The 27,308-nt window shown below is 48.9% G+C and overlaps 1 protein-coding gene across 1 annotated transcript; it reads left to right on the top strand.

Moving 5' to 3' along the window:
* Positions 1-1,487: 1,487 nt before the first annotated feature.
* Positions 1,488-26,487, top strand: LOC122628869 (T-box protein H15-like). Its single transcript, XM_043811656.1, has 6 exons — positions 1,488-2,852; positions 12,052-12,304; positions 15,338-15,611; positions 16,980-17,144; positions 24,599-24,675; positions 24,758-26,487. The coding sequence occupies exons 1-6, from the start codon at positions 2,222-2,224 to the stop codon at positions 25,452-25,454; spliced, it is 2,097 nt and encodes a 698-aa protein (XP_043667591.1). The 5' UTR covers positions 1,488-2,221; the 3' UTR covers positions 25,455-26,487.
* The last annotated feature ends 821 nt before the right edge of the window (positions 26,488-27,308 follow it).

The raw sequence follows: 27,308 nt of genomic DNA, 5'->3' as shown, positions 1-27,308 counted from the left end.
CTCGGTAAAACAATATCGAAAACCGAAGGGAAAAACGGCAACGGCGGAAACTCGAGCCGCGATCGATCCGTCTCTTCCGATGACACGAACGACGATAGAATTCCATAAGACGTTTCGAAAGTCGAAATGCTTTCTAGATGGATAAATGGAAAGTGTGAGCGTAGGTTCGCGCGTTAAATCGCTTTGCCGAAAAGTCGATTGGAAAAAATGAGTCGAATTAATACCGAGAAGGAACGAATGGGTCGAATAAGAGAATTAGAGAAAGAAAAAGAGAGAAAGGCTGAAAATTGGAAATGCGAGGAAGGACTCGATAGAACGAGGGGGAGGGAGTACCAAGAGGAAGAGAATAATAAGAGAGATCCGGATGTAATCGTCGAGGAGCAAGGGTATCCTCGCACGTAGACGCTGACGGCTTCAAGCAACGTCGCTTCTGCTTCTCTAGAAGCCGCATCTCCCCACCCACCCATCTGGGCACCGGTGGGTGCTGCCGAGGGCAGCGAGTGCGAGCCAGCCATAGCCAGCCAGAAGCGAGCGAGCCACCCACCCATCGCTGTTAGCCGCTCGCTCGTGTTTAAAGCTCCGCCAGTAAAACAATAAATTGCGCTCCGCTCGAGCGCTCGTGAGGCTACGAGGCTTCCTCTCTCTCTCCCGCCCGCCTGCTCTCTCTCTCTCTCTCTCTCTCTCTCTCTCTCTCTCTCTCTCTCTCGCTAGAGAGAAAGAGGTAGAGGAGGAAAGCGGTCCCTGTCAGCAATTGCCCCCTCTCGTAAGAAAAAATGGCAACTGCCGTGGGTTGGATGGCGCGTACGAGACCATAATACCGTACCACCCTGCTGCCGACGAGAACGACGCCGACGACGGGAACGACGCCGACGCGACACCGACGACGACGACGACGAAGCCGACGACGACGACGACGACGACGACGAGGAGGACGACGACGACGACGACGACGGCGACGACGACGACGAGGAGGAGGACGACGACGACGAGGAGGAGGACGACGACGACGATGAAGCCACGGAAAAGAAGAAGGGATAGACGAGTGATCGACGAAGAAGCTGGTAAAAGGGCGAGAGAGAAGGATAGACGACGGTAGAATCGAAAAGAGGATTACTCCGCCGGGGAACCGCCTCTTTTCGTTGTATCTTGTACCGGACACACGACAGAGAAAAGCGCGTGATAACGCTTTTGCTTGGGAGCCCTGATGCGTTTTGGCGAGAGTAGGCGGCTCCGGCGTAACGCGGGCGTGGCCACGCGAAGTAACGCAGTCCCGCCTACTTCGAAGCAGCCTTGTCGACGCGAGGAATCGCGTTCGTTTTCTCTTCTCTTTTCTCTTGCTTCCTCCTAGCCGCCGCCACCGCCGCCGCTGCCACCGTCGTCGTCGTCGCTGCCGCTGCTGCCGCCGCTGCTGCCGCCGCCGCCGCCGCCGCCGCCGCCGACTCGCGAGGGTGGGGACCGAAAGCAAGAAGCGAGCGACGGTGGCGAGGGTCAGTCTGTCGGGTAACCGGTCGGTCTAGCGTTTCTCGCTTTCCGTTCCTTGTGCCACCGTAGACTTCTTCCTCTTCTTCTTCTTCTTCTTCTTCTTCTTCCTCTTCTTCGTTTTCTTCGTCGTCTTCTTCTTCTTCTTCTTCTACTTCTTCTTCTCCATTATATCCATAACATCGCCGCGGATTTTATTCGATTTTCGTCGTTATTTTCCCAACAAAGTGTCCGTGCTTCGAAGAAGCGACAAAAGGCAACGTGTTGACTGTTCTCTCGCGGGATATTCTACCACGAGAGGAGAGGGGGGAGAGAGAGAGATAGATAGGTAGATAGATAGATAGATAGATAGATAGAGAGAGAGATAGAGAGAGAGAGAGAGGGGTGAAGTGGTCTCCGATCGGTGAAGACGCTCTAAATGCTTTCGATCGTAGGATCGACGAGCGTTCATCGTCCGTAGAGTGCCAAAGATCGTCTTGTGCAAAATCGCGAGAGAAAATTATTTTACCCAGTTGAAACTTGAATGCGTTCGTCGATTTGCATCGTTCTCGGAGACGCGGCATGTTCAAAAGCATCGAAGAGATCGCAAAGAGATCGTTTGCATCGTCCGAGGAGGATGTCAACGACATCGGGCGGGGGTGGATTCGTTGAGGACTCGAAAAAGAATCAAAGGGAAAAGTGAGATCTTTCGAGAGGCCAAGAAGGTGGCAAACGTAAGGACAAGTAGGTACCCGTCGAGGTGATGTTGCTGGAGTCGCGAAGCTTCGACGGTAGGAAGAGAAACGGACTGACACTGACTTCGTTCGTGGGTGGAGACGGTGGTCGGAGCGGAGGAGGAGGTGGAGCAGAAGGAGGAGGAGGAAGAGGAGGAGGAGGAGGAGGAGGTGGAGGAGGAGGTGGCGGCGGCGGCAGCGAGGAGGACGACGAGGAATCGAGGCATCATCGCGTCTTTCTCGGTAGGAAAATGCAGGGCGAAAGCGCCGCCGCCTCCGCGGTACCTACCGGAATTTCTGGCATTTCCGGATGTACCAGAGACGACACCGACGACAGCTCGAGTACCTCGCCCAATGGCAGTCTCCTCAACAACATCAACAATAACTGCAATTCTAATCGACAATGCGCTACCGACTTCAGCATCGCGGCCATCATGGCCAGAGACTCGAGGCAACAGCAGCAGCAACAGCAGCAGCAGCAACAACAACAACAATCTCAATCTCAATCTCAATCTCAGTCTCAATCTCAATCGCATTCTCAGCAACAGAGTCAGCAGCAGCAGCAACAACAACAACACCATCATCACCATCACCATCATCATCATCATCATCGGCACTCTCAGCAGCAGGCCGTCGGCGGCGGCAAGCTTCATCAACACGGTGAGTTTGAACGAGCTACCACCTATGCTTCTCGTTAAAGGACGTTACGATGCTCGTAAAATGTAACAAAGGCAACCAGTTGTGTCCGTCTGTATGTCGTTCTGGGTGCGTGTGGGTGTGCGTGTGCGTGCGCGCGCGTATCTCGTATAGAGTAATACAATATACGAAATAACTAGCAAATCTCTTAAGCCGTGACAATAGTTCGTTCGTCGAAACGCAGAGTTCCAGAATCAAAGTACGCTCTACCGACTCTTTTTCAAGAATCTATTAAATGCCTTTTATCGAATTTCGCGAGAGAAAATCTCTGCGCCAATCGTTCGTACCGATTAGGTATCGCGTCGTCTAGATCCTGTCCCCTACCTAACGATCACCTCGATAACTTTACGGACGAAGCGATGTAGCTATTAATTACGGAACGGCGGATTAATCGATTTTCTTTAAAAGGAGCATTTGCGATTGATGTCGAACGAATGAAACCACTCGTTCGTCGGTTTCGAATGAAATTTTAATCAACGAGTATGCGCTTGATTCATACGTCGACTCGAGTATTAAAATTTATTCAAGTACCGTTCCTAAAAATATCTTTGGATTCGATCGACTTGGCAACACGTAGAAACGTCTTCCAAAAAGATCGCTCGAATCCTTCATCGTCGAGATAAACGACGCGTGACGAACGCTTTTGTCGATTTTTTGTCGTTAGCTCGGATAATGAAACGTCGCCTCGCTTTGATTTCGTTCGTCGAGTAAAAAAGACGCCGGAAGGAGGGCCGATCTTTTTGATAACATTCGAGGGTTCTTCGGACGCGGGAAAATAAGATCGTTCGAGGAAATGGTCATTTATGGCTGGAAAAAAGAAAGAAGACGAGGGAGATCGTTTGCCTCCCTACGAGATCGCCCGAATTTTCTCGCGGAGCGTAAATCGTCGCGAAACGGCCGCTGGGTGAATAAGTTAACGCGCTACGGGTGCTTCGATGAAATATCTCATTGGGAAGAAGAGGGAGAGAGAGAGAGAGAGAGAAAGAGAGAGGACGCGAACGAGAAAAGGCGAGAACGAGCGAAAGCCACGCTCGTATACGATCTGCCCAGGTGAGGTGTCTCATCGGAATTCTGGAAATGACCGTCGCGCCTCTCTCTCTTTCTCTCTTTCTCTATGGGTCCAGCCAGACGTCCTCCGGAGAAGAGCGAGAGTGAGAGCACTATAGAGGGGGAAAGAGAGAGAGAGAGAGAGAGAGAGAGAGGTCCCGATGGTGTTTGGTTTCATCATCGCGTATCTTGGACGCCCGCGGCGAATAATCGCCCACGAAGATCCTACCGCGACGAAATTTACGGTTGGACACGCTGCAATTCACCCACGGAAACGTTAGTGTCGTTCCCAAATAAATTTAGGTTAAACGGCGATGCGAGGACGAGTCGAGAAGCGAGAAATCGAGCGCGTGTGCTTCTCTCTCTCTCTCTCTCTCTCATAGTTTGATGTCGGTGTATAGATATGCATATATTCGTATGTTTAAGCGTACCTAATAGTAAATACATAAGCATAGACTACCGCGGCGATCGAAGGGGATAACTTTTTGCAGAGTCGAGTTTTCCTCTCTCTCTCTCTCTCTCTCTCTCTCTCTCTGTCTCGCTTTCGAATCGTATCAAGCGACAGCACAACACCTGCGCGATACTATAGAAATTCTTTGAGGATAGCCTTCGTAGAATAGAATAGAATAGAATGGTCGAGTTTATCGGGAAAGCCGTTCCATAATATTCTCTTTCGTGACGTAGAATTTTTCTACTTGCGACAAAGTAGAGGATACGGGCGATCGAATAAATTTGCGAAACTGTAGTAGACGAGGTTCGAGCCGGCCAAGGCTTTGTCGCTGTTTCTTCCTTTCGAACGTGTACCCTTGGAACGAAAAAGGGGAAAAAAGGGAGAAAAGGAATAGAGTCGAAAAACGAGGAATTAAGGAGGATCGAATAAAATGACGAAACACCGTCGACGTTCGGTTTCTTCGTCATCGAGCGAGAGCCAGTCGTTTCGAATTTTATACTCGATATTATTCCAGCACGATCGCTCGTCGGAACCCACTGAAATAAATCGCAAAGCCCTGCTGTACGTAAGTAGGTACCTACGTCGCGCCTATCGTAAAATCGCGAGAGAAAGAAAGGGAAGAGGCAAGAGAGTTCTTCGAGGATCGATCTTTGTCCCAGCGAGTTTGTTTTCACGCCTCGAATGGGTCTCGCGATGCCAGGGTGCGTCCAGAGAGTTGGGAGAATTTATTTTTACTATCGAATATTTACGTAGGAACAAAACGTGTTCCACGAGAGTAAAACCGATCTTGGCTCGCGTCGTCTTTGTTTAAAGGAAGGGCCTTTTTTCTCTCGACTTTTCTTCAAAGTTCGACCCAAAAAAGAAAGAAGGTATTATGGCCGTAGGATCGGCAGGAAAGAAGACAGAGAAAAGGAAAATCCTCGCGATCGTCGTTCGTTTTCGGTCGTCGTTCGGAGAAACGATTTGCTCGTTAAGTAGGAAAGCGCTCCTATCGGCAGCGCGCGTTGCGAACTCGTTACGTTGGAACCGTTCCGTTCGCATTCGACGTTGTAAAATAAGGCGGTAAAGCATCAATTATCCCAAGTAGCTATCCCGAGTACATAGGAAAGTAGGTACTTTGGCTATACGCGGCGGTGGTTCGGGAAGCGATAATTTTCAGCGTAAATCATTTTTAGGTTCTTTCCTTGTAAGCGTTCGATCGCGACGACAAAGAATGGGGAATCGTCGAAACGCTTTCAGTCGGTTTATAAATTTCTCATAGGTATAATCGATGGAGCGTGTAACGACGCGAATGTCTCACCGTGCATACGTCGGGAAGAGGAGGCGAGGGGGAGGAAGCGAGAAGGAAGAGAGAAGAAAGACCACCGGTACAGCTCCATCGAGAGTCTCAAGCGTGAACGTTGGATTTGCATAGCGATTCGGTACGCTCGTAGTTAGGCGGCTCCATTAGATCGTTTTTGCATCCCAAGTATCGGTTGTGCGATCATTATCCGTCCCGGTTCATCGTCATCCTCGGGCTCCTCGCCCCTCGCCGGTCAGAAAAAGAGGAAGACCGAGGAAGAAAGAGACGGCAGATAGCCTCGAGAAAGCGTGGAAGGGCAGCGGTGTCGCGAAGATTATCGGTCCATTCGATCCTCCGTATCGGGAAGTCGCGCGACGGATATCGCGATCTCTTTATCGCGCTTGCCGTAAAATCGAGAGATGAAATCGCACGTACGTTATGTTTGTAAAAGGAAAGCGAGAGGAGAAGCACGTGTTTAGCGCCTAGCATGCCATCGCGTCGACACGAGACGCATTCTCCTTTTGTATTCTCTTTCGTCCTAGTTCGAAAGTTGGCTCGTCCAGTGCGCTGCAATCTCTGACGCTCGGGCGATCGTCTTGCTTGATTTTCATTTATGCCTAGGTGAAATACCATCGACGATTTTTAAGAATCGATCGAATGATCGACAAGGCGTGCCGGGTAATCGACTCGCATGCGTCATAGGGGCGGTACACGATCTATAATAGCTCTTTGAAACGGCTAAGAGCTATGCCTTCGCAATTTACTCCGCTAACAATGACCGAGTTTTACTTCTTTCGTCGGTAAATAAGAAAATTTTCAACGAACGACCTATTCGTCTTTTTATATCTTTCAAATAGCATTTAAATAGCGCATATCTTTGTTCCGTTCGAGAGCGAAATTGCGTCCCGCGGTCCCTCGATCTCGACGAGATCGATCAAGGAGAATCGATCGAAGTAAGGCGCGAAACGAAGTAGGACGCGTTTTTCCGTCGCGACGATTTCGTCCGCGTACGCGCGCGAGATACAGGCGAGGGAACGAAAAGGAATCTTCGATTTATTATTCGCAATATCTAAATTATCGGAGGAGCCTGCGTTCCTTCGCGTCGAGGATCTTGGCTCGCTTGGATTACTTTTAGTCCGCATTGACTGACGCGATCGCGATCGCGATCCCGATCGGTCAAGATCGATTATCGATGCATACGAAAGTGGCTATTAATGATAGCGGATCCGTTTATGCGTTAAAGAGAATAATCGACCGATCGATTTCTTGCGCCGTCTAAGATCAAGGCGAGAAAGAATTTCTATCGCGTAGCGACGAAAAAAGTAGTCCGATCTAGTGCTCGGAATCGTCGATTTATGTTTCGTATAGGAACGCGATGGTCGTTTTAATTACCTGCCGACAGATTGATCGATCGACGCGTGTCTTTCTCTATCGTCATCCGTTAACGCGTTTAATACTTTATTCGCTTTTTCATCTAGCCGATAAACAACCTCGTAATTTTTCCATCGATTATCTTCGTTAAAGATTCAATGCCTTTTTTTTTCTTTCCTATTAAGGAGATACAAAGTTCGTAAGAAATCCATTCGCGTTCGATTCGATGCAAAAGTATTATTCGATACGTTTGAATTTTTACAAGGCGATACGTACCTACGTGCAAACATTGTGCTCGAAGGATCTGACCGACGCGACGTGAAATTATTTTACATGGTTGGTATCGCGTCGACAAGATCATTAATCTTGAATACTCGGTATAGATATCTAGATGCGATAGAGAGAGGAGCAACGGTCTTTTAGCGAAGCTCGTAGGCCGCTCGTTATCGTTAACGGCTCGTCATCGATACGTACAGGAAGAACGTCGTCCGCCGTTAAGACTCGATAAAGAAAGAAAAAGAATAAGCAAAAGAGAAGATAAGTGGACGGAATCGTCGAGCGGTACGACGTCGTTCTCGTCTCGATCGCCTTTAATAATCCTCCTTAATCCGTTCGTGTTGATAGCGTTTTACGATCTTACTTGATCGCGGATTTCCGTGATTTAAGGAAAAAGAATCGAGTCGGGCAGGTAGGTAGGTAGGTAGGTAGGTAGGTAGATAGGTGGGTAGGTAGGTGGGTAGGTAGGTAAGTAGGTAGATAGGTAGGTAGATAGATACATATCTATAATCGGAAAGAAAAATCGTGTCGAGTTTCGCAAAAGGTTTATCGCATCGTACACGTGAAGGGTAGATTGGCACAATCGAAATAGATCGATTCTCTCGGAGCTGTTCTTTCTCGGCTCGTGGCCGGCGCGCGATCTGTTCTGTTTTGAAAAGGAGACTCTTTGATCCGTCGTACTCGGAGTCGCGATCGTAATTCACTCGGAGAAAGAGCGCGCGCGCGCGAGAGAGAGAGAGAGAAAGAGAGTGGGCAACGAAACGCTTCTGGCGTTGCTCGTAAACTCCCTCGAGCGGGAGATGGATAGAGAGAAAGAGGAGCGTGGGGGAGAAAGAGGTGGAGAGAACAGAGCGATCCAGAGACGCGCTCGTCATCCGTTTCGTCAGTCGTTTAACACTGCCGTTGACTGTGTCGAATAAAAATACGCGGTTGACGGACCACACACGCAGTGCATTTCCTTACGTACCAATTAGGATGGCTCTAGAACGGCGAGGACCGCGGCGGTCGAGCTCGTGATTTAGTTGCGTTTTTGCGCTCCTATGTTTCTCTCGCTATCCTCCCTCACGTGGTCGCGATCATCTCGTCGTCGTCGTCGTCGTCGTCGTCGTCGTCGTCGTCGTCGTCTTCGTCGTCGTCATCCTCGTCCTCGTCTCCGCCTCGAGACGGCCGTTTTATCGCTTCGACGATGCCAACGGCAACGTTACCAAGTATTTTTAGTGATCGTTTTTCAGTCGACGCGTTTCGTCTGCTACCGGCCAATCATCGAACGTCTCCGTGCGGTACCGCGTTTAGTTTTATTATTTTTTTACAGTTTTTTCTTCGTCATCAGGAAATTTCTTCAAGCAGAGTTCGTTTAATCGTTTTATGTAACACCAAGATGGCCGACAACATCACGATATAATTACCTACTTATTATCCGGCGTGCCACCGTCACCCTCTCTCGTCGACCTTCCTTCGGTGCGGGGCAAAAGTAAATGAAAAATCGACTCGTCGATATCTCGCGAGAGCAAGCTCTCCGCGTATTTTCCTCGATTTCGCGCTCGAATCTAGCTATCGGCACGAATGTCATTGTCAACGATAGCGTAGCTATTTTCGGAAGGAATTAACGAAATACAAATATTCTCGAACCGCTATAGATATAAATATCTATCTATATGAGGTTATCTATATAAATATTCACCTGTGTGAGAGAATACTGTTGTATCCGATGCGAGAAAGACTTTAACGAGGTTCTGAAAGTCAACGTGTATTTTGCGAAGAAGGAAGCTAATGCGTCCTCGTAAAATAATCAAAATGCGATATTTCCGTCGCGTATCTCCGTCGAGGTCGAGAGAAGCGGGTGTGTGCGACTCGAGTGATATACGCGGGAATAAATTGGAGGACTGTCCGGGAAGGGAAGGGGAAAAAGAATGCGCGATGGGACGACGTTTAATCGTCTATAATAAGTCGAGGATTATTAATGACTTTGTTCTCATCGAATCGCCAAATTGGATAGGCACGCGACACGGATACCTAGGTACCTAAATGGGTAGAAACGGTCAAACTGATTAGTCGCTTAAACGCTACTGGTTCCTTCATCGAAGGAAAGCGCAGTAAACTTTGTAACGGACAGTTACGAAGTAGCGACTTGTCGGCCACGTCGGGTGCCGGCTATCAATTTCGCACGTTGATGTCTCGCGCGAGAAATTAATTGACCATTCGTTGGCCGGCCAGTGGTATCCGAGCGAAATAGCTTACGATTCGACGATTCGAAAGGAGGCTCTTCCTCGAAATTCAAAGATCCTCCGAATCCCACGTCGTATCACGCAGGAATGGCCGCGAATCGCTCAAAATGGCGTCTTATATGGTAGAATCATCAGAGTATTCGGAGATGCGTAGCGCGCGATCCTCGGGAAACTCGACGACTCGAATCGCGGATTCGCACGATTACGCAAGTCGTCTTAGAATTCACGAGAGAATCTCTTTTCCTCTTCCTCTTCGTCGCATCTTCCTCGTCGTCTTTCTCTTTTCGCGCATCTTACGAACGTGTAACTCTTCGAGGAGACTACCGAAAAACGATCTTTGGTAATTCCGAGGAATTAGTATTTATCGGAGAAAGCCGGAGGAAAGCGCGCGTTTCCGATTCCGTTCGTTAAGATAAGCTGAAGATCGTAAAAAATTTAGCGAAACGTCCGCTGGCTCGCGTTCGTGAAAATATGCTTTGTTCTTGACAAACGGAAGCGCGAAGAAACGATATTTGTCCCTGGTAATCGTGTAACCCAAGTTCGCTCTCTCTCTCTCTCTCTCTCTCTCTCTCTCGCTCTCTCTCTCTGTTTATCTCGCGTGTAAAAGGTAGGCTGAACGTGGCCTTTCCCAGTTTCCTATGAGAACTCGGCCGGACGGCGCAAAACTTCTTAGTTTATCTAAGACAGGTATTATAATTTCACTAGGTACCACCACGTTGGCGAGGTCGAAGATAATAACGCTAAACTAAAGCAAGACCGCTTCTAAGTGGATAATTAGACTTTTTCCGCGCGCGCAGCACTCCCACTTTCGGAGAAAAGAAAAAGATTCCTTTTACGTGTAGGTATCTATTTCTACTTAATTACGGGGATAATATATATATATATATATATATATATATATATATATATATGAGTATGTATATACATATATGTATACATACGCGTGTATCTAGCTCTCCGGACCGATAGAAATTCGAACAAGGTTCGACGACGTCTCCATCGTCGTAATTCGTAGATCGAATCTCAGGTAGCAGGGGAGCGCGCGAGAAATGGGGAAGATCCGGTCGTTGTTTGCGCAAGAATTCTCGGTGGCGGATAATTAAAGTACAAATTGCCGCTTAGGCCGATAACAGTGATTTCCATTGCCGGGGTCGTTTTTAATCGCGAAAAGAGTATTTCGATGTTGCGTTCAGCGTGTTTCGAGAGTGCGACTCTCGAACGCACTCGCGAGATTATCCGCACGCGATTTCTTATCCTTTCTCGCTACCTCGTCCTCCGGAACGACGTAACTCGATAATTAATCGGGCAAGAGTGTCGAAGGGGGCGGCTTATCGACGATTAACTCGTAAAGGAAAAAACTCTTTTCGCGACGATTCGTCGTATCGATCGACGTAGCGTGACTCACGGTAGATCCTCCGCGAATCGAACGATTTGTCAAAGAAGTCGACGATTACGAAATTACATCGTGCGGCTGGGATCTCTCGCAGCGCCTAAGCCGAATCGAGCCGGAGGAGGGAAACGTCGCGTCGCCCCGAGCGATCGCAATTCGTATCGAATGACTCTATCGAGAGCGACGGCCGTCTCGAAAGACGATAAACTCGGTAGTTAATCGCGATCGTTCGAAACGCGCTAAGCCAGTGTAAGCGATACTTGATTTATTACGTGTCACGGTGCGCCGACCGAACGTTACCGTAATATTCGCTTTTCTTCCCTGCACCACCGACGGCTGCTTTGATTTTTTACAGGAGCCACTCGAGACCGAACGCCATAGTCTACGCGGGTAAAATGACGCGTAATAACTTTTTAAATACACGGAGAGTATTTCGATCGGCGCACGTAAACGAATCGCCGATGAACGAAATCAACGGGACGATTTTATGTCGCGAAAGAGCACGAAAGTAGCTAGGTAGGTAGGTAGGTAGGTATGAAAGCGAGCCATCCGAAAGTAAGATTCGAGCGTAACTTTATAATTAATCGTTCGTAGGATAATTAGTCCGGTAAAAAGAAAAAGGGAAGAAGAAAAAAGGGAAAATATCCGATCGATTCTATCTCGGTAATGGCAGATTGAAATATTCATTGAGAGAAGGCAAAGTAGTTCATTCACTCGTTCGAGTTTTAAAGATTTTACGGTTATTTTTGGCTTTCGTCTAGAACGCGCGCGACGAACGGGGTAAAAACGAGCGCGAACGATGCCATCGTGACAAATGTTTGCTCCAAGGAAAATCCTTTCTATATCTCTCGAGACGACACTCGGTGCCTTCGATCAATCTTTAAGCGTCGACTAGCGCCGGAAGTTTTCGTCTTTCTTTGCCGATTCCTCTCGTATCTTTGACAAGATTATTTAGAGGCCGAGCCGCTCGCGCGTCACCTACCCACTACCACTCACCTATCCACTTGCCTGCCCAGCTATGTATCGAGATCCTTTAAAAACGGAGTCGCGCACGGTAGATCGTCTTATTTGATAATGGGTATGCGATAAGAAAAAGTACCTAGGACAAATTTTGATTGCAGAAAGGGAACCGAGCGGTTCTGGTGTCGTCCGTGGACCACCGTCGGTCCAGGAATCGATCAACGCCGAGGACGAGCAGGAAACGGATGACGCCGGAAGTACGAGCGGCAAGGGAGCCTCGCCCGTTAATCCGTTGCTTCAGGAACGATGGAATTGCGAGGAGCTCAAGCACGTCGTTTGTCATCTGGAAACCAAAGATCTTTGGGATAAGTTCAACGAGCTAGGCACCGAGATGATCATCACCAAGACCGGAAGGCAAGGGAATATTTTTCACCATGACGTATCTTATAAATGCTAATTTCCTAAGAAGATCGAATCGCGTAGGTGCGCACGGTCGCGCACGATCGAACGCAAGAAACCTACGACTTGTCCTCTCGACGTCCGCGAGAAGTTAAATTTCCATCATCGTCCCGGCGAGTTTGAGCGTCGTTTCCAACGACGAAAGCCCGGACGACACTTGGCAAGGCAAGACATCATCGTAAATTATTTGTCACGAGTCGAGCAACCGCTTACGCTTTTACGATATACCTAAAGGCTCTTGCTCGCTCGCCCGCTCGTCTCTATCGCGTTAGGTCAGGACCAGTCGGAGTAAAGCCGCGCGACGGCTAGCCAGGAGACGCGTCGTCCCATGGGACGATGGTTTCGCTAATGGATCAACGTTTCCATTTGTCGATGACGATGTCGGACCATTAACTCTTTCTCGTTACGCGTGCCCCCTCTTGCCTTCCGAATCTCTGACCCTTCTTTCGCATCGTCTCGGACACGTTAGAGGGTTGCTCGCACGCTTTCGAACGAAAATTCAATCGGGATGTGGTACGGGTCACGATACGACACCCACGAGAACGAACGAGAACCATCTGGCTGCCAACTAAATATTTAGCCAACCCCTGAGAAAAGCTTTACCTTTCTCCTGCGTATCAGAAATTGTCCGAGAATCCTTATCGAATATTGCACCAAGCTCTAAGAGTGAAAAACCGAAGGGGGGAGGGAAGAGAGAGAGAGAGAAAATCTTTTCGTAAAATGCAAAAGTCGTAAGGACGTACGGAAAGAAGACGAGGAGGAAAGGAGAAGAAAAGCTGCTTGGAGAAGTTGGACGAAGGCAGAGGATCGACGCGCGCCTAATTGCCCGCTACGACGGCAATACGGTCCCTAAAGCCCTTCCTTCTTCGTTGTCCCCCACCTCCTTCCTTTCTCTCGTAAGGGATTCCTCCAGCCGGTTGGGCGCTTACTCGTGCGTCAGTAATTAGATCTGCGTCGCGGCGCTGGTCGTCGCTCCCTTCAACCGTCAACTTACCTCTCCCCACTCTCTTTCGTTCCTCTCGAAGAACGGTAGCAGCAGCAGCAGCAGCAGCAGCAGCAGCAGTAGCAGCAACAGCAGCAGCACCGGCACTACCACCATCACAACCAACACCATTACCACCACCACTACCACCACCACTACCACCACCACCACCACCACCACCACCACCACCACCACCACCACCACCACCACCACCACCACCACCACCACCACCACCACTACCATCACTACCACCAGAAGCATCGCCATCGCCGACGCGACCACCCCTTTTCAGCTACTCGAAAGTACCTCCGGGCTCGTCCCTCTCGTTTCTCCCTTTTCCTTTCGTAGAATTTTAAGGGCAGAGCTTCCTCACCCTTCGCTGCTTCTTACACTCCACCTCCCTTTGGCGAACGACGCGTCTGCGCCGTCGCCATCAGCGACCTTTTTACCACCCCCGACACTCTCTCTACGAGTTTGATAAAGTCCTTCCTTCGCACTCTGCGATCGTTGACGTCCAAATTTCTTTCATCGACTTTGAGATTTAGTTGGATAAAACATAAAATCGTTTTAATAGACGCTGCGAAACGATCCTCGTATTATGAACTCGTCGATGTCGATAAAGGACGTTAAGAAATACCTACTTGAATTCTCGCTTTCATCCATCATCCGCTCCAAGTTGACTTTTGAAACGCGACTTCCCAGAGAGTGGCCATTGAAACTGGTCTGCCGTACACTTTGCGTTGGAAAGAAGAGGGTGAGTTCTCGATCGAGAGCTCGATAGACTCCCGTTAGTCCGTCACTTTGGATCATCGACTTCCTAGGGATAATCCTCCTGGCATCTCTCGTGTACGCCTTTGGGTCACGAGAGAAATTGCCGAGAGTGGTAAAAAGGAAGGGAGAGGGAGACAGAGAGGGAGAGGGAGAGGGGGAGAGAGAGAGAGAGAATCTACCTTCGTGGTCCAAAGTTCAATTCATTAACAAAGGACGGCTTGATAAATAAAAGCATTACTCACGCTCGTGGCGCTGCGCCGGGATGAATGCATACCCGAGTCGACAAGGACCGAGGAGAGGACGTAGATAAGATCGGCGGGTGTCCCCGCGTTTTAGTGGTCGAACCAGCGGGGTTCCCGACACGGTATTAATGTTTGGCCTCCGAGGCAAAACATTCGCGCCATGGGACCCATAGCCTCGATGAGGCCCAACGAGGAGGTACCCCTCGCCGGTCCACGGGAGTGACCGTGAGCAGTGTTAAGGGCGTGTTTCATGTGTGAACGTGGGACACTGTGCGCTCGCGCATCTTGTCGAGAGAGAGAGAGAGAGAGAGAGAGAGAGAGAGAGAGAGAGAGGACAGAGTAGAAAGCGCGCTATGAAACACGAAAAATAGATCGTTACATCGTCGATCCGTCGTCTCGGAACGAGTTCCTCCTCGGTGGCTACGATCGCGACCATTTTATTTCACTTTGCTTCTGCTCTTTTATCCTTCCTCCTTCTCCTTCACGTCTTTCCTTTTATTTTTCGTTTGCCTCTTCTCGACGATATTCTCTTTCGCGGTCCACAACTTCGAAGGCCGCGCCTTGCTCGCAACGAGATTATCTAGGATAGTTTTTCGGATCTCTGAATGCTCTCTCTCTTTCTCTTATTCTCTCTCTTTCTCGCGCGCGCGCTTTTCGCGCTCCCTTTCTTTCCTTCTACTCTCAACGGAGCGCGGGTATACGTTATCGCGCGGATGTTTATCGCAGTTTAAAATTGGCTCCAACGCTGACCTCGATCAGGTGGATTATGAATAAATGATCGAGCGCCGCGGGGTAGCTCGGGATGGAGGGGCTAGAAAAAACAAAGAGACCGGTAGCGAGCGCTTCTCGAGCGGCTCTAGAGCGAAAATACTAGTATAAAAATGTTCTTCCTTCTCCTTCTATTCCTTCTCCCGTGAAGCGCCTCTTTTTACTCTAATTGATTTAAACGGCTACGTGAGATATTGTAAAATACATGAGATAATGAAATCGCAGGCGGATGTTCCCGACCTGTCGCGTCTCCTTCAACGGACTAAAGGCGGACAGCCGATACGCGGTCCTAATGGATATCGTGCCGGTGGATAACAAGAGGTACCGGTACGCTTATCACAGAAGCTCGTGGTTGGTAGCAGGGAAAGCCGATCCACCGGCGCCCGCTCGGCTTTACGTCCACCCCGATTCACCGTTCACCGGCGAGCAACTTCGCAAGCAGGTCGTCTCCTTCGAGAAAGTCAAGCTCACGAACAACGACATGGACAGGCAAGGCCACGTAAGTCTCTTTTTTAATCGCTAACGAGGCGCAATAGCCGAACGATTTCGTCGTAAACGTTCGTCCTTATTCCATTGGTTTCGTTCATTGGCGAATCGTACCGACGAGCCGGATAAATCGATTTGCGTGACCGTTCGATCTCGAAGGAAGAAACGCGCGATCCGGTCCGAACGACGAAGACCATAGGCACGCGTGTCGATTCGTTGTTAAAATATCCTGCCGCGTGCGCGCTTACTCCGTCAAAGTTAAAATGGCACTCGAATATGTCGGGATCTGCCTACCTGTTGCATACTTTATGGACCGTACGTTTTCGTTAAGTTTCTTCGCGTTCGCGTTAACGCGACTTTCTTCCGTCCCGACGACGTTACGTGGCGTACCTAACCCTTTTTCTCGGATAATTTGGAATCGAGCGACTAAACGTTCCGAGCTCGCGCGACTCGTCGGAGGATAATTTGACAGTCCGTTGTCTCGTTTGTCATGATTCGCGAGAATCTCCTTTTTCGAGCACCCTCGTCGTTCCTCTCCCCTCTCTTCTCCATCGAGTTTCCTCTTCTTTTTCTTCTCGTCTCATTGTCAGCCAGGTTTTTACTCTCGCTCTCTCTCTCTCTCTCTCTCTCTCAGTTTCTGTCTCTGTCTCTTTCTCCTCCTGGGTCCCTTAATTCATCGGATGACTGACGTAAATAGGAACTCCGATCGGACCGAGCGTTTCTTCACGGTTCTCTCATTTTGTATTCAGGGTGTTACACGTCGGCGGACGAGGGCAAAGTGATTCTTTTGAATGGTACAAGAATGCCTAAGCGAAGTGCTCCTAATTCATACGCTTTTTCTTCCATCGAGAATCTCATTTATTATGAACGCTATCACTTTGCCGTCGCCCTCGTCGCCCTCGACGACGATTCGAAATAGACGCGTCCCAACCTATCGATCCTATCGAAATTGTCATATTTCGGAAGAGAGAAAGAGAAGAAAGGCCGAGCGATCGATAGCGTTTCGGTAGACTCGCGCAAAGATAAGAGAGTAAAGTGGATGAAAAGACGCGTCGGTGAAATACGACTCTTTCGAAGAAACTTTTTCCAAAGGAAAAGGCACGGAGTACGATAGTAGGAACCGACGACTATTTAAACGGATCCGTTTGTTTCCGCGAAATATCGTTTACAGTGGCTAATTCAGCGCGGCCTGCGCGAGCAGTTAAGAGGCTGCTGGCTGGTTCTCTCGACGTTTCGCGAGATCGATACGATATCCCGAGAGCTAAGAGGTAACGACCTCTCGCGCGTTGCCTCTCTCCTCTTTGCGAGCCACCTTGTGCTTATTTGCGAAACGTCGCGTACATAGGCGTAAATCTTTATCTAAATTGCGGACGATTTGCAGCTGGTGCTGAACTCGATGCACAAGTACCAGCCGAGGATCCACCTGGTGAAGAGGCCGGATTCGGGCACGGCGAAACCCATCGTTGATCTCGAGAAGGAGTCGTACAAGACCTTCATATTCCCGGAGGCCATATTCACCGCTGTCACCGCCTATCAGAATCAGCTCGTAAGTTTCGCTTTGTTTCACGTTACTCGCTGTGCCGCTTCTTTCCTTTTCTCCTTTTTTCTTTCTTTCTTTCTTTCCTTCCTTGCTTCCTTCGTTTTTTCTTTTCCTTTTCTTTTCTCGTTTCTCGGAACGGACCCGTCGCTCTTCTTTCTCCTCTCCATCGGGACTCCGTCGTCCTTTTCGTTTAGAAACGATTTTACCGGTCTCTACGGCTAGTCGATTCTTGGAGAGAAATTAAGAGAGACCGATAAACTTGACCTCCTTTCGTCGCCTCGCCATTCGCTTCTGCGAGGACTCTTTTCTCTTCGCGCGTCGAGAATGAACGATAAATAAGATGGGAGCGAAGAGAATGAAAATAGATTTGCAAGGATTTAACGTCGGCAAATCGGCGAAAGAGCGAGGCAAGAATCGGTTCCGTAGGCGAGCCCGTAACGATCTTTCTACGTCTCTCCTGCTCGTTTCTATGTGCCCGGAGTTACTTACGTAGCAATTCAGGATTCAGAGAGCGCGAGTATACGGCGGCAGGCAGTTATCGTATTTCACGATTGTCGTTTAGAACCCGACGTGCGTCACGTGTGTGGTCCGAAGTGCTCTCGCTCTCGGGGACGTTCGCATTCCGCGAGCGTCGCGGCGCTGCTCCGTGTGAGGCCCAATTTGGTATCCGACGTCTCCTCCCTCTTCTCCGCCTCTTCCCGAAACCGAAGTCTGGAATCTGGAGCTCGACGCAGCAGCCCATCCTTTCTCCTTTCGCTGTTTCCACTTGTCCCGTTCATCTTTTCTTACGGATTTTCCAAAGATCGAGGCTATGTTTCTATCATCGCGTCGATTCCTCTCGGAGACGCATACTATTCGCTGCTTCTCCTTTCTCATTTACCCCTTTCTAGAGAGAAAGAGAGAGAGAGAGAGAGAGAGCCTATTTTGACGTATGCGCGAGAATATATTTAGATATACAAGATCGAGATTAATACGAATAAGCCGTGCGTGAAAAGTAAGAATCCGATCTCGAGATGGAACGCACGGCAGCACGCGCTTATGTACTTTTAAAGACAGTTTAATAGCTCGACGATTTAAAACTCCATTAAAGTGGACTGAAAATCGTCCGGGTCATGTGTAATAATCTAAATGCGCGAGTTCGATGATAGATAGATCCATCCTTCGCTTTAATGTAAGAGAAATTAACGCGTTCCCTCCCTACTTATCGCGCGATCGTCTCAACGGACAGTCGACCGTACGTCGTTAGGTTCTGCTTTTTTTCTTTTTCTCTTTTTCACTCGAACGTGCCCGGAGAAAGGAAGAGAGAGAGAAAGGAAATCAGAATTCGGTTAGGCCCGTCTCGTATTCGGCGATCGAGGCAGGATGAAAACTAACGGGTGGTCCAGGAGGTCTCTTACTCGCTCGACGACGACGACGGCGACGTAGACGGCGGCGTAGACGACGACTATGACGACGACGACGACGTCGACGACGACGACGACGACGACGTGGTTGTTGATGATGATGATGAGGTGCGAAGAGATGCCCTGGCAATTACCTCGGGCCGACTTCTCTCTCTCTCTCTCTCTCTCTCTCTCTCTCTCTCTCTCTCTCTCTCTCTCTGCCGACCATTCATCCTCTCTCCTTCTTTGTGAGCCTCCACTTTCTGCGTTCTCTCGTCATTATCGTTCTTGCGGCTTCTCTTCTCTGTTTCTTCTTCTTCCTTTCTTTTAACATCGATCGAGGCGCGCTGTTTCCAGACTTTTCAACAAACGCCCGCTCTCGCTCGCATGAAAATAGAAAGGTTAAGGACGAGAGTAAAACGGAAAGAGGGAGACGAGAGCAACGGTGGTGGTCACAAAAGAGAAAAAGGAGACGAGAGATGGAATGCACGTTGGCAGCGTTGAAATTCCTTTCTGACCGGTGGACACCAAGAGAGAAACGTTCTTCTTTTCGAAGAGATAATTTGACGGTGTTTGACTCGTATCATTCGTCTTGGGACAATTTGCAGTCTCTTTAAAAAATGATAGAAAAATCATGACGAATCTTTGTTCCCCGTTACTTTTGGAATCCCATCTGGATCGAAGGCAACTATGTGACTTATGATTTCATCTCCGTATCCGTAAAGCCGAGAGGATTTTGGTATCTCGATTAGGTCTCCGTCTTTCCATCCGCTTCTCGAAGGCTGTCCAAAAATCCATTCGTCGCGGTTCGTATCCTTCTCCTCGCTCTTCCAGTACTCTTTTTCCTAGTCGTCGTGGGGTAAGCTCGTTTAGTCGCAACGGCTACTCTTTTTTCCTCTTTCCGTCTCTCGTCTCTTCGTACGAGTCACACATCGTCGCACGCACGTTTTTTACATTTTCTTTCCCTCCTCTATACCCTACTTTTCTCTCTCACTCTCTTTTGGCCGCGTAACGACCTCCGCGACCGTGCCGATCCGTCTTTCTCGCTCGCACCACGTCATAATTCATAAGCTAACTGCTTTGCTTCTCTCTTTATCCTCCGTCTCCTTCACGCTTCTTGATCTTCTCCAAGCTTTCTTCCACCTCCTTATCGCCCTTGCCACCGCCGTTGCGACGTCGGCTCGACGTTTTCTCTCTTTCTCTCTCTCTCTCTCTCCCCCTCTTCCTCTCCCTCCTTACCTACCTCGTCATCGTCTTCGTTCGCTATCGTCCTGCATCTTCTGTCCTTCGTCAACGATCGTGACTTTATACCATCTTGCTTATAGAATTTCTTTCAAAAACATTAGTTCGCGAGTAGAAACATTGTTACCGTTTGATGTTTACGTTCGCGTTCGACCAAGAGGAAACGTTGGAAGAACGCCAAAGAGAAAAGGAACAGAAACAGAGAGAGAGAGAGAGAGAGAGAGAGAGAGAGAGGGCAGAGGGATGCGTAAATTCGAGCTGATGATTCCTCTCGAGCGAGCCAGAAGCCGAGGAGACGGCGAGACGACAGTCGATAAACGCCGAAGGCACGCCTTTTTTCGAGACCACTTGGAACTTCAAAGAAGAACGGGCTCCGTAACTTTCGCCTAATCGTTCGGTCCGTCTACTTCGTGCGAGAACGTTTCTCCTTTTCTCGGGCACATGCGCATTATCTTACGAAGATCTCGACCCGGAAGATGGTCGAAAAGATCTTACGTGTTCGATGGCACGCGTTCAAAGTTGAAAAATGAATAAAAAAAAAAAAAATATCATTGGTACTTTTCTTTTGCGACGCGGATATTCGCTCGAAGCGAGTATCGTAATCGTTCTATCATCGAATCGCCGCTCGAACGCGTATCGAGTCGAGAAGAGTGGAAAAGCGAACGTGTAATTAGTATGTACCTACGTCCGTACGTCTTGACCCTTCTCAGAGAAAGATCGGTTTCGATTAATCGGCTGATGGGAAGGATGGGGGAATCGAAGCCCACGATCGAGAGATCCGGACAAACGGGAAGTTATACGCGCAAAATAATTCATTTCCTTAACGGTCCAAGAATCGTCCTCGTAAGTCCGAAACTAATCGCCATATGCGTCCGACGATAATTTAGACAGTTGCCACCGAGAGACGAAGAGCGGCGCGATTACGAGAGAAAATAAGAGAGAAGCTCGAGGAGAAAAGAAAGAAAGAGAAGAGAAGAGAGAAAGATCATAGGGCGGTTAACGGGGAGGTTTTAAGCGACGAGCGGTAGAAACGCATCCGTGTGAGCCTGTCTATATCGGATTTGCGACGGGAGGAGAGCGAGAGAGGGCGAGAGGGAGAGAGAGAGAGAGAGAGAGAGAGAGAGAGAGAGAAAGAGAGTTAAAAGGATCTAGAGAAGAAGCGATCGGAATTGAAGGAGGAGTCGATGGTGATTTTAGTGGCTGCGGGCGTCGGCTTTCGCGAGAGAGGAACGAAAGAAAACATAAATAATCGCGTTCAAATGGGAGAAAGGACGGAAGAAGAGGAAGATGAAGAAGAAGATGAAGATGAAGATGAAGAAGGAGGTGGAGGTAGCTCTCTCAAAGCCACACACGGAGCTCGCGAGCCGACGGCCATGCTTTCGAATGCTCTTTCAAAGATTCCCTTCTCTCTCTCTCTCTCTCTCTCTCTCTCTCTCTCTCTCTCTCTCTCTCTCTCTCTCTCTATCTCTCACTGTCTTTCTCTCTCTCTCTCTGTCTCTTTTCGATCTTCTCGTTCCAGTGGACGATACTTTGGAAGAAGGATAACGAGAAACAAGAATGAACTCGTCGGCGACTACCTTGAGCATTTTCTTGAAAAAATTCAAGCATTCGTTTTTGTTTATCTTTCGCGCAAACGACGATGGATTGATGTACTTTGATCGAGCGAAAACGGGCGCGAAATTCAAATTAGTCGGTAGCGAGGGTTGTTGGCTGGCAAATAAAGAAAAGGAATTTAACGAAAGAGAGAGAGAGAGAGAGAGAGAGAGAGAGAGAGAGAGAGAGAGAGAGAGAGAGAGAGAGAAGTAGCGTGGCGGAGGCGCATAAGCGGCACTAAAGAGTGTGGCGGTACTCGCAAGCGAAGCGCGACCCCTTCCTCAATGAGCGTGTCTCTATTAAATCTATTATTAGAGGCAGGGCCGGGTGTGAAAGCGTCCCTGTCAATTACCTACGGCTTCATTTTGCGATGCTTCGCGCACCGCGGTTGGCCCGGTCCGGCACGATCTGGTCGTTGCTTGGAGCGAGAAAGAGCGGATGGCAAATACGTTTGTACTTACTCGAAGCGGGAAATTCGAATCTTTGTTCGAACCTCGGACGAAGATTCGACGAGGTATATTTGTATTAGTTACGAGGGAAGGAAGCTTCGTTGGATAAACACTGTCACGTAATAATGGCGATCGGGCAATAACGTTTTGAGAAAGAACAAAGGTCGTGTACTCTCGATCCTCGCGTGAGACGTGCTCTTCCTTGATCGATAAACGATCCTCTTTCCCTTTCGGACAGAAAGGGAAGAGCGCGAGTGGTAGTTTGGTGGCATACTTCCTGGTTGTTCCCTTCTTGCACGCAAAGTGCGCTTCACGATCGCGAAATTTTCTTTACCATCGTCGTCGACGTCCTCGTCGCCGAGAGCGAATTCGAAGGCAGTACCGCCCATCGTGTTCGCAAATTCTCTCTCAATTTTCATTGACGCTGCTCCGCAGCTGGACTTAATTGGCTACCTGTCCTTCGAGTACCGTCGTTGCCATCGGGATTACACGTTACGTAAGAAAGAGCACACCTTTCGTAGGGTTGCACGGATTCGAACGTTTCCGAACGAGCGTTAGGACCATCGACGAGTTTGATTTTGTTCGACCGAGGAAAAGAGTAAAAGTGGGGAAGAGAGAGAGAGATCAATGACCCTTCGAGCATAGGATCGCGTCGGCAAGACGGAACGAGGAGAGAAGGAAATATCAAAGCCGCGACCTGCTCGAAAATCGTTTCTTTTGCGATCGTAAAGTCTAAAGGCGGTTAAAGAATCGACGAGAGAAGGAGATAGATAGAGAGACGGTGGCGGACTTGTAAGAAATGAATGAGCGTGAAGAGGCACATGAGAGGGATGGAGAGAAGAAGAAGGAGGCAAGAGAAAAAGAGAGAAAGGAAGGAAGAAGGAAAGAAGGAAAGAAAGAAAGAAAGAAAGAAAGAAAGAAGTAGAAGAGACATGGTATAATACTAGGTGGAGGTGGAAGCGACGACGTCGACGGTGGTGCCGGGCCAGATGTTTGGCTAATGATGTCAGCGGGATCGTAACTAAAACCGAGCCACTTCGAGCTTAGTTCGGCTTAGTCTTAGCTTTGAAGGAAAGAGTCTTATTACCGGTTGCACGTGCTCCTCGTGAGCGCGAAACCGTAGGGTAATTGGACCACCCACTTCACTCTCCTTGTCTCTTTCTTCCTCACCTCCTCCTTCTCTTTTCCCTTCGTCTCTCCTACTTGGCGATAGTCGCCACGAATTGGTCTCTCTCTCTCTCTCTCTCTCTCTCTCTCTCTCTCTCTCTTTCTCGTTCTCTCTCTCTCTATCCCCCAACTTCGTCGATTCGACCAACCGTCAGTCTCTTTTTACCAAACAAATAAACTCGCTCGTCCGCGACCTTTAGAAACAAGAGGTCTCTTTCTGTCGGAAGGCCGACGGAGGACGGAAGGAACGCGTCGGATAAGAGGAAAACATAAAAGGGGACGGCCGAGGACTCGTAGACTCCGGAAGAACAAGCTGTCCCGTGTTTCGACGGGCCGACAAAAGTCAAACGGATCAGACTGTTTATGTTTTTCGTTTGTCCGTCTTTCGCGATTCAGTCACTTTCTTCGCGATTATCTCTAGATCCTTGCAAAAGTAATTGCGAAGGAATGTCACCGCAAAGTAAGAAGGCAAAAGAAGTTTCTCTCGTAAAAGTTACCTTCCGAAGATGTTGACACCTTCGAATAATGCGACAAACCCGGCTTCCATTCGTGCTTAAATACACGGAAAATGTACGGCGAGCTTGCTCTCCGTCCCCGGAGAATAGAAGCCGGAGATAAAGTCTCTTTGAAAGTTTTGCGGAAAGGCCAGGCGAGAAGGAAGCCTCCGGTTAAAGAAAAGACACGGAGTGACCGGGGCCACCTGTGTGTCCGTACCAACGCCGTGGGTGGCCCTTTGGGTAACGCGAAACTCCTAACTTGCCAGGGCGAGACGACTTAGGGTGGATTTCCGTTAGGGGTGTTCGTCTCTTTTCATCCCACTCCGCCTCGACGAGCCAAAGTGGCTTTTACAAACGTGACAATCTGTGTTCCAACACCTAGAAAAAACTTTCTCATATTACGATGACGAGCACCCAAATTGGAGTGCGGTTCCTACGGATAGAGGAGCTCTTTGTTCGAACGTAGAGTCGAGTAGTCGAGTAGTCGAGTAGTCGAGCAGTCGAGTAGTCGAGGACTACGAGGGATCGTTTAACGATGTGAATCGAATAGCACGCGTTTCTGCTAGAATTCGAGAGCGATAATTTTTCTAAATTTCGATTCGCTCTCTCTCTCTCTCTCTCCCTCTCTCCATAGTCTCGAGAGCTATACTCGACCCCGGAATAAAGAGTCCATTTATGTGAACTCGTACGAATCGAAGAAGGCGTCGTTTGATCGTACGAGTCGAACGGTTTCACCGTTCCCTCTCCTCGTTCGGTCCGTTCTCGTAATTTATAATCTCGGATTTCGAAAAGGCTATCCTACGAGTTGGAAGCGTACTTCCCTCGGTCATTACGTAGCGTTACGTCGAGCAAACGATCGGATCGATTTGACGAGGACGAGAAGGAAATGCTAGTGGAGGAAATAGTTCGAAGGAATCGCGAGCGAACCCGCTATTCTCCCTTTCCGCTGTATCGAGGACATCGTTTTGCCGCCTTCTTCTAATTTTACGAACCGTTGACTCCCGATCGGCGAAACGAAGCGTTACGAAACAGCCGGCCGTTTTCCTCCACGCGTCGTTGCCATCTGCCAACGCGAACTTCGACTTTGACCGAAAATCGCGACTTCTTTCCTTCTTCTCTTATTTTTGCAGATCACCAAATTGAAGATCGACAGTAATCCCTTCGCCAAAGGCTTCCGGGACTCTTCTCGTTTGACCGACTTTGAGAGGTGAGCTTGCAAATCCGTCATCTTTCCCCTTGTTAAGAAAGATGTTAAGCCACGTTAGAAGATGAAATGCATAATCGAGCAGCTTCCCTTTCAGGGAAACGATGGAGTCGATGTTGGCGGAGCAGCAATCGTTGAGGTTTCCGCATCGATTGCCCTTCGAGATGGAGCAATTACAGGCCGGTGCCGTTAGCAATCTCAGTCTCGAGGAGAAGGCGCTGTGGGCCGCGCGCTCGCAAATGTTGCTCAGAGCCGCCGCCGCGGTGGCGATCAGTCCTTACGCTCAGCTGGTGAGTCCGTCTCTGGTGTATCCCGGTGCGACCGGTGCGTCGGCCGCTACCACCGCCGGTACGAGTCACCATCACCAACAGCAGCAGCAGCAGCAACAGCAGCAGCAACAGCAACAACAGCATCACCAGCAGCAACAGCAGCAACAGCAGCAGCAGCAACAGCAGCAGCAGCAACAGCAACAGCTCGGCCATCTATGGTGGACGTCTTCGATAGGGCCGACGCTCTTCGCGGCCGCTCATCACCACCAGCAGCAGCAGCTGGCGGCCTCGAGCTCGCAGCAGGGTTCGGTCGGTGGTCCAGCCGCACCTAGACCTCTCTATCCGTCGGCGTTGGCGCTGGCGCATCATCGATTCTCACCTTATCACGCGGCGAGCACACCGAAATCGGCGACGCCGGCAGCGCCCTCGCCCTCGCCCTCGCCCTCCCGAAGGGCCACACCCTCGCCGACGGACAGTCTCAGCAGAGAGGCACAGGATCTTTCGCCCTCGTAGTCGGAACCTCCTGCGAAACACGGACGACTCTCTCGCATCTTCCGCCGCGTAAGCTCTGCAAGCTCCTCGCATCCGAACGTTTCTCCGTGGGTCGTGCGCTGTGCCGTTCTGCGACTCGTTTCCTCCTTTTTTTTCTCTTTGTCTCTTTTCCAAACAAGACGCTGACGCAGGTGCAAAGAGAGGAAGAAAGTTTAAAAGTGCGTGTTAAAATACCTGGACGAGTAATCGTTCGTGTGCCGCGAGAGACGCTGAAAGGCCGTCAAGTTTGGAAGACGATGGACGCCCGATCCGAGGCAACGACGCGTATGGTAGTATGGTAATTGTGGTGGCAAAGGTCCCATTGGGACCACGCGAGACGTGCGACTCCGAGTCCGCCGGACGAAAGGAGGAGAGAGGAGAGAGAGAGAGAGAGAGAGAGAGAATGAAGTCTTCTCGCGCGACCCATGACCTATTCTAAGAATGCTGGCAACCGTGGAGGATTTCTTTCTTGATTCTCGTCGAATGACTAGTCGTTTTCCGTTTCTCTCACGCGTCGACTTTTTACTTTACGTTCTGTCTACGTATCAACCTTTTTCATATCATCGATCTCCTCGGTCACTGCTGAAACGCCTTTATCTTTTCTAACGACGAAACGCTGAAAGGAACGTGGTCTTCTCTTTTGAAAGAACTTTACTATCTTTATCGTTTCGTTTGACGGATATAAATAGCAACTTGTTCGAAACTCACTCGACACAGGAATGCGTTCGTCCATCCATGAATTTTATTAATAATTTTATCTTTCCTCGACTCTCTTGATAAAAAGAGGTTCGTATGTGAGACAAAATGGGTGAAGGGACGAGAGGACGACGATATCGTATTAATCACGCACGGAACAATTTATTACATTGTAAATATGTATTCCTTATAATTTTAAAATAACGATATAAGCCAAAATAATGCGTAGGTATATTCATAAAGGATACGTTGTACGACGGCATCCGCATATATGCGACACACATGTATATACAATGTCACACACACACACACACACACACACACACACACACACACAGGGCCACACACACGCACGCGCGCGTATATATATATAGTATATATAAAAATGTACATATGAATAGCTATAGGAAAGTATAGCTGTATCATAGGTATGTTATAATACTCTTAGGTCGCAAATTGTACGTGTACAAAATTATACACCTACTACAACGTACGCTATGATCTACATCGCTATTATCGCGTAACGTAGGTACGATTATTTGCGACCTGTCGGTATTATTGCCCTCCATTCCTGTAAAATAAGCTGTATATTTCATCTCACGATTTATCGTTATTGTTATTTATGTTTCGGTTCCGTATACTGCGCGTGGAAAAAATTTAAAATATTTCGGATCTCGTGATACGCTTATAATTGGTTACAAAAAGGAAAGAAAGAAAATAAAGAAAAGCGCTTCTATTTAAGAGTACAAAAGATTGTCGTTCATTCGTAGACGATTCGTGTACCGAGCAAGTGGTTCGAGAGGCGTACGCAAGAACGTCGTTTTAAGAATTTTCCACCGTCGTTCCAACGACTATTATCGCCTTTGACGATTATTACTAGCGTAGAGCGTTGATATCGTTAATGCTTGTGTTGTGAAAATGCATATCCATTGCTGTGCAAGCTACATCCTTGTAAATAAATTCCAATAAATTCTTGTACCGGGCGCAAGTGGCAATTGATTCGCAGTTGAAAACGAATTCGAACGTTAATCTAAAGGGAGTTCGTTTCTTTCGAGCAGTACATCTTGGTTGAATCGGAGCCATTTAACGGTAAGTCGAATCGTAAGTCGAATCGTAACGGGTGCAAAGCGCGAGCCAACG

The sequence above is a fragment of the Vespula pensylvanica genome, chromosome 4, assembly GCF_014466175.1.
Source record: "Vespula pensylvanica isolate Volc-1 chromosome 4, ASM1446617v1, whole genome shotgun sequence".
NCBI lineage: Eukaryota > Metazoa > Arthropoda > Insecta > Hymenoptera > Vespidae > Vespula > Vespula pensylvanica.
Note: the sequence above shows the minus strand (reverse complement) of the source record. Positions and strands in the feature narration are given on the sequence as shown.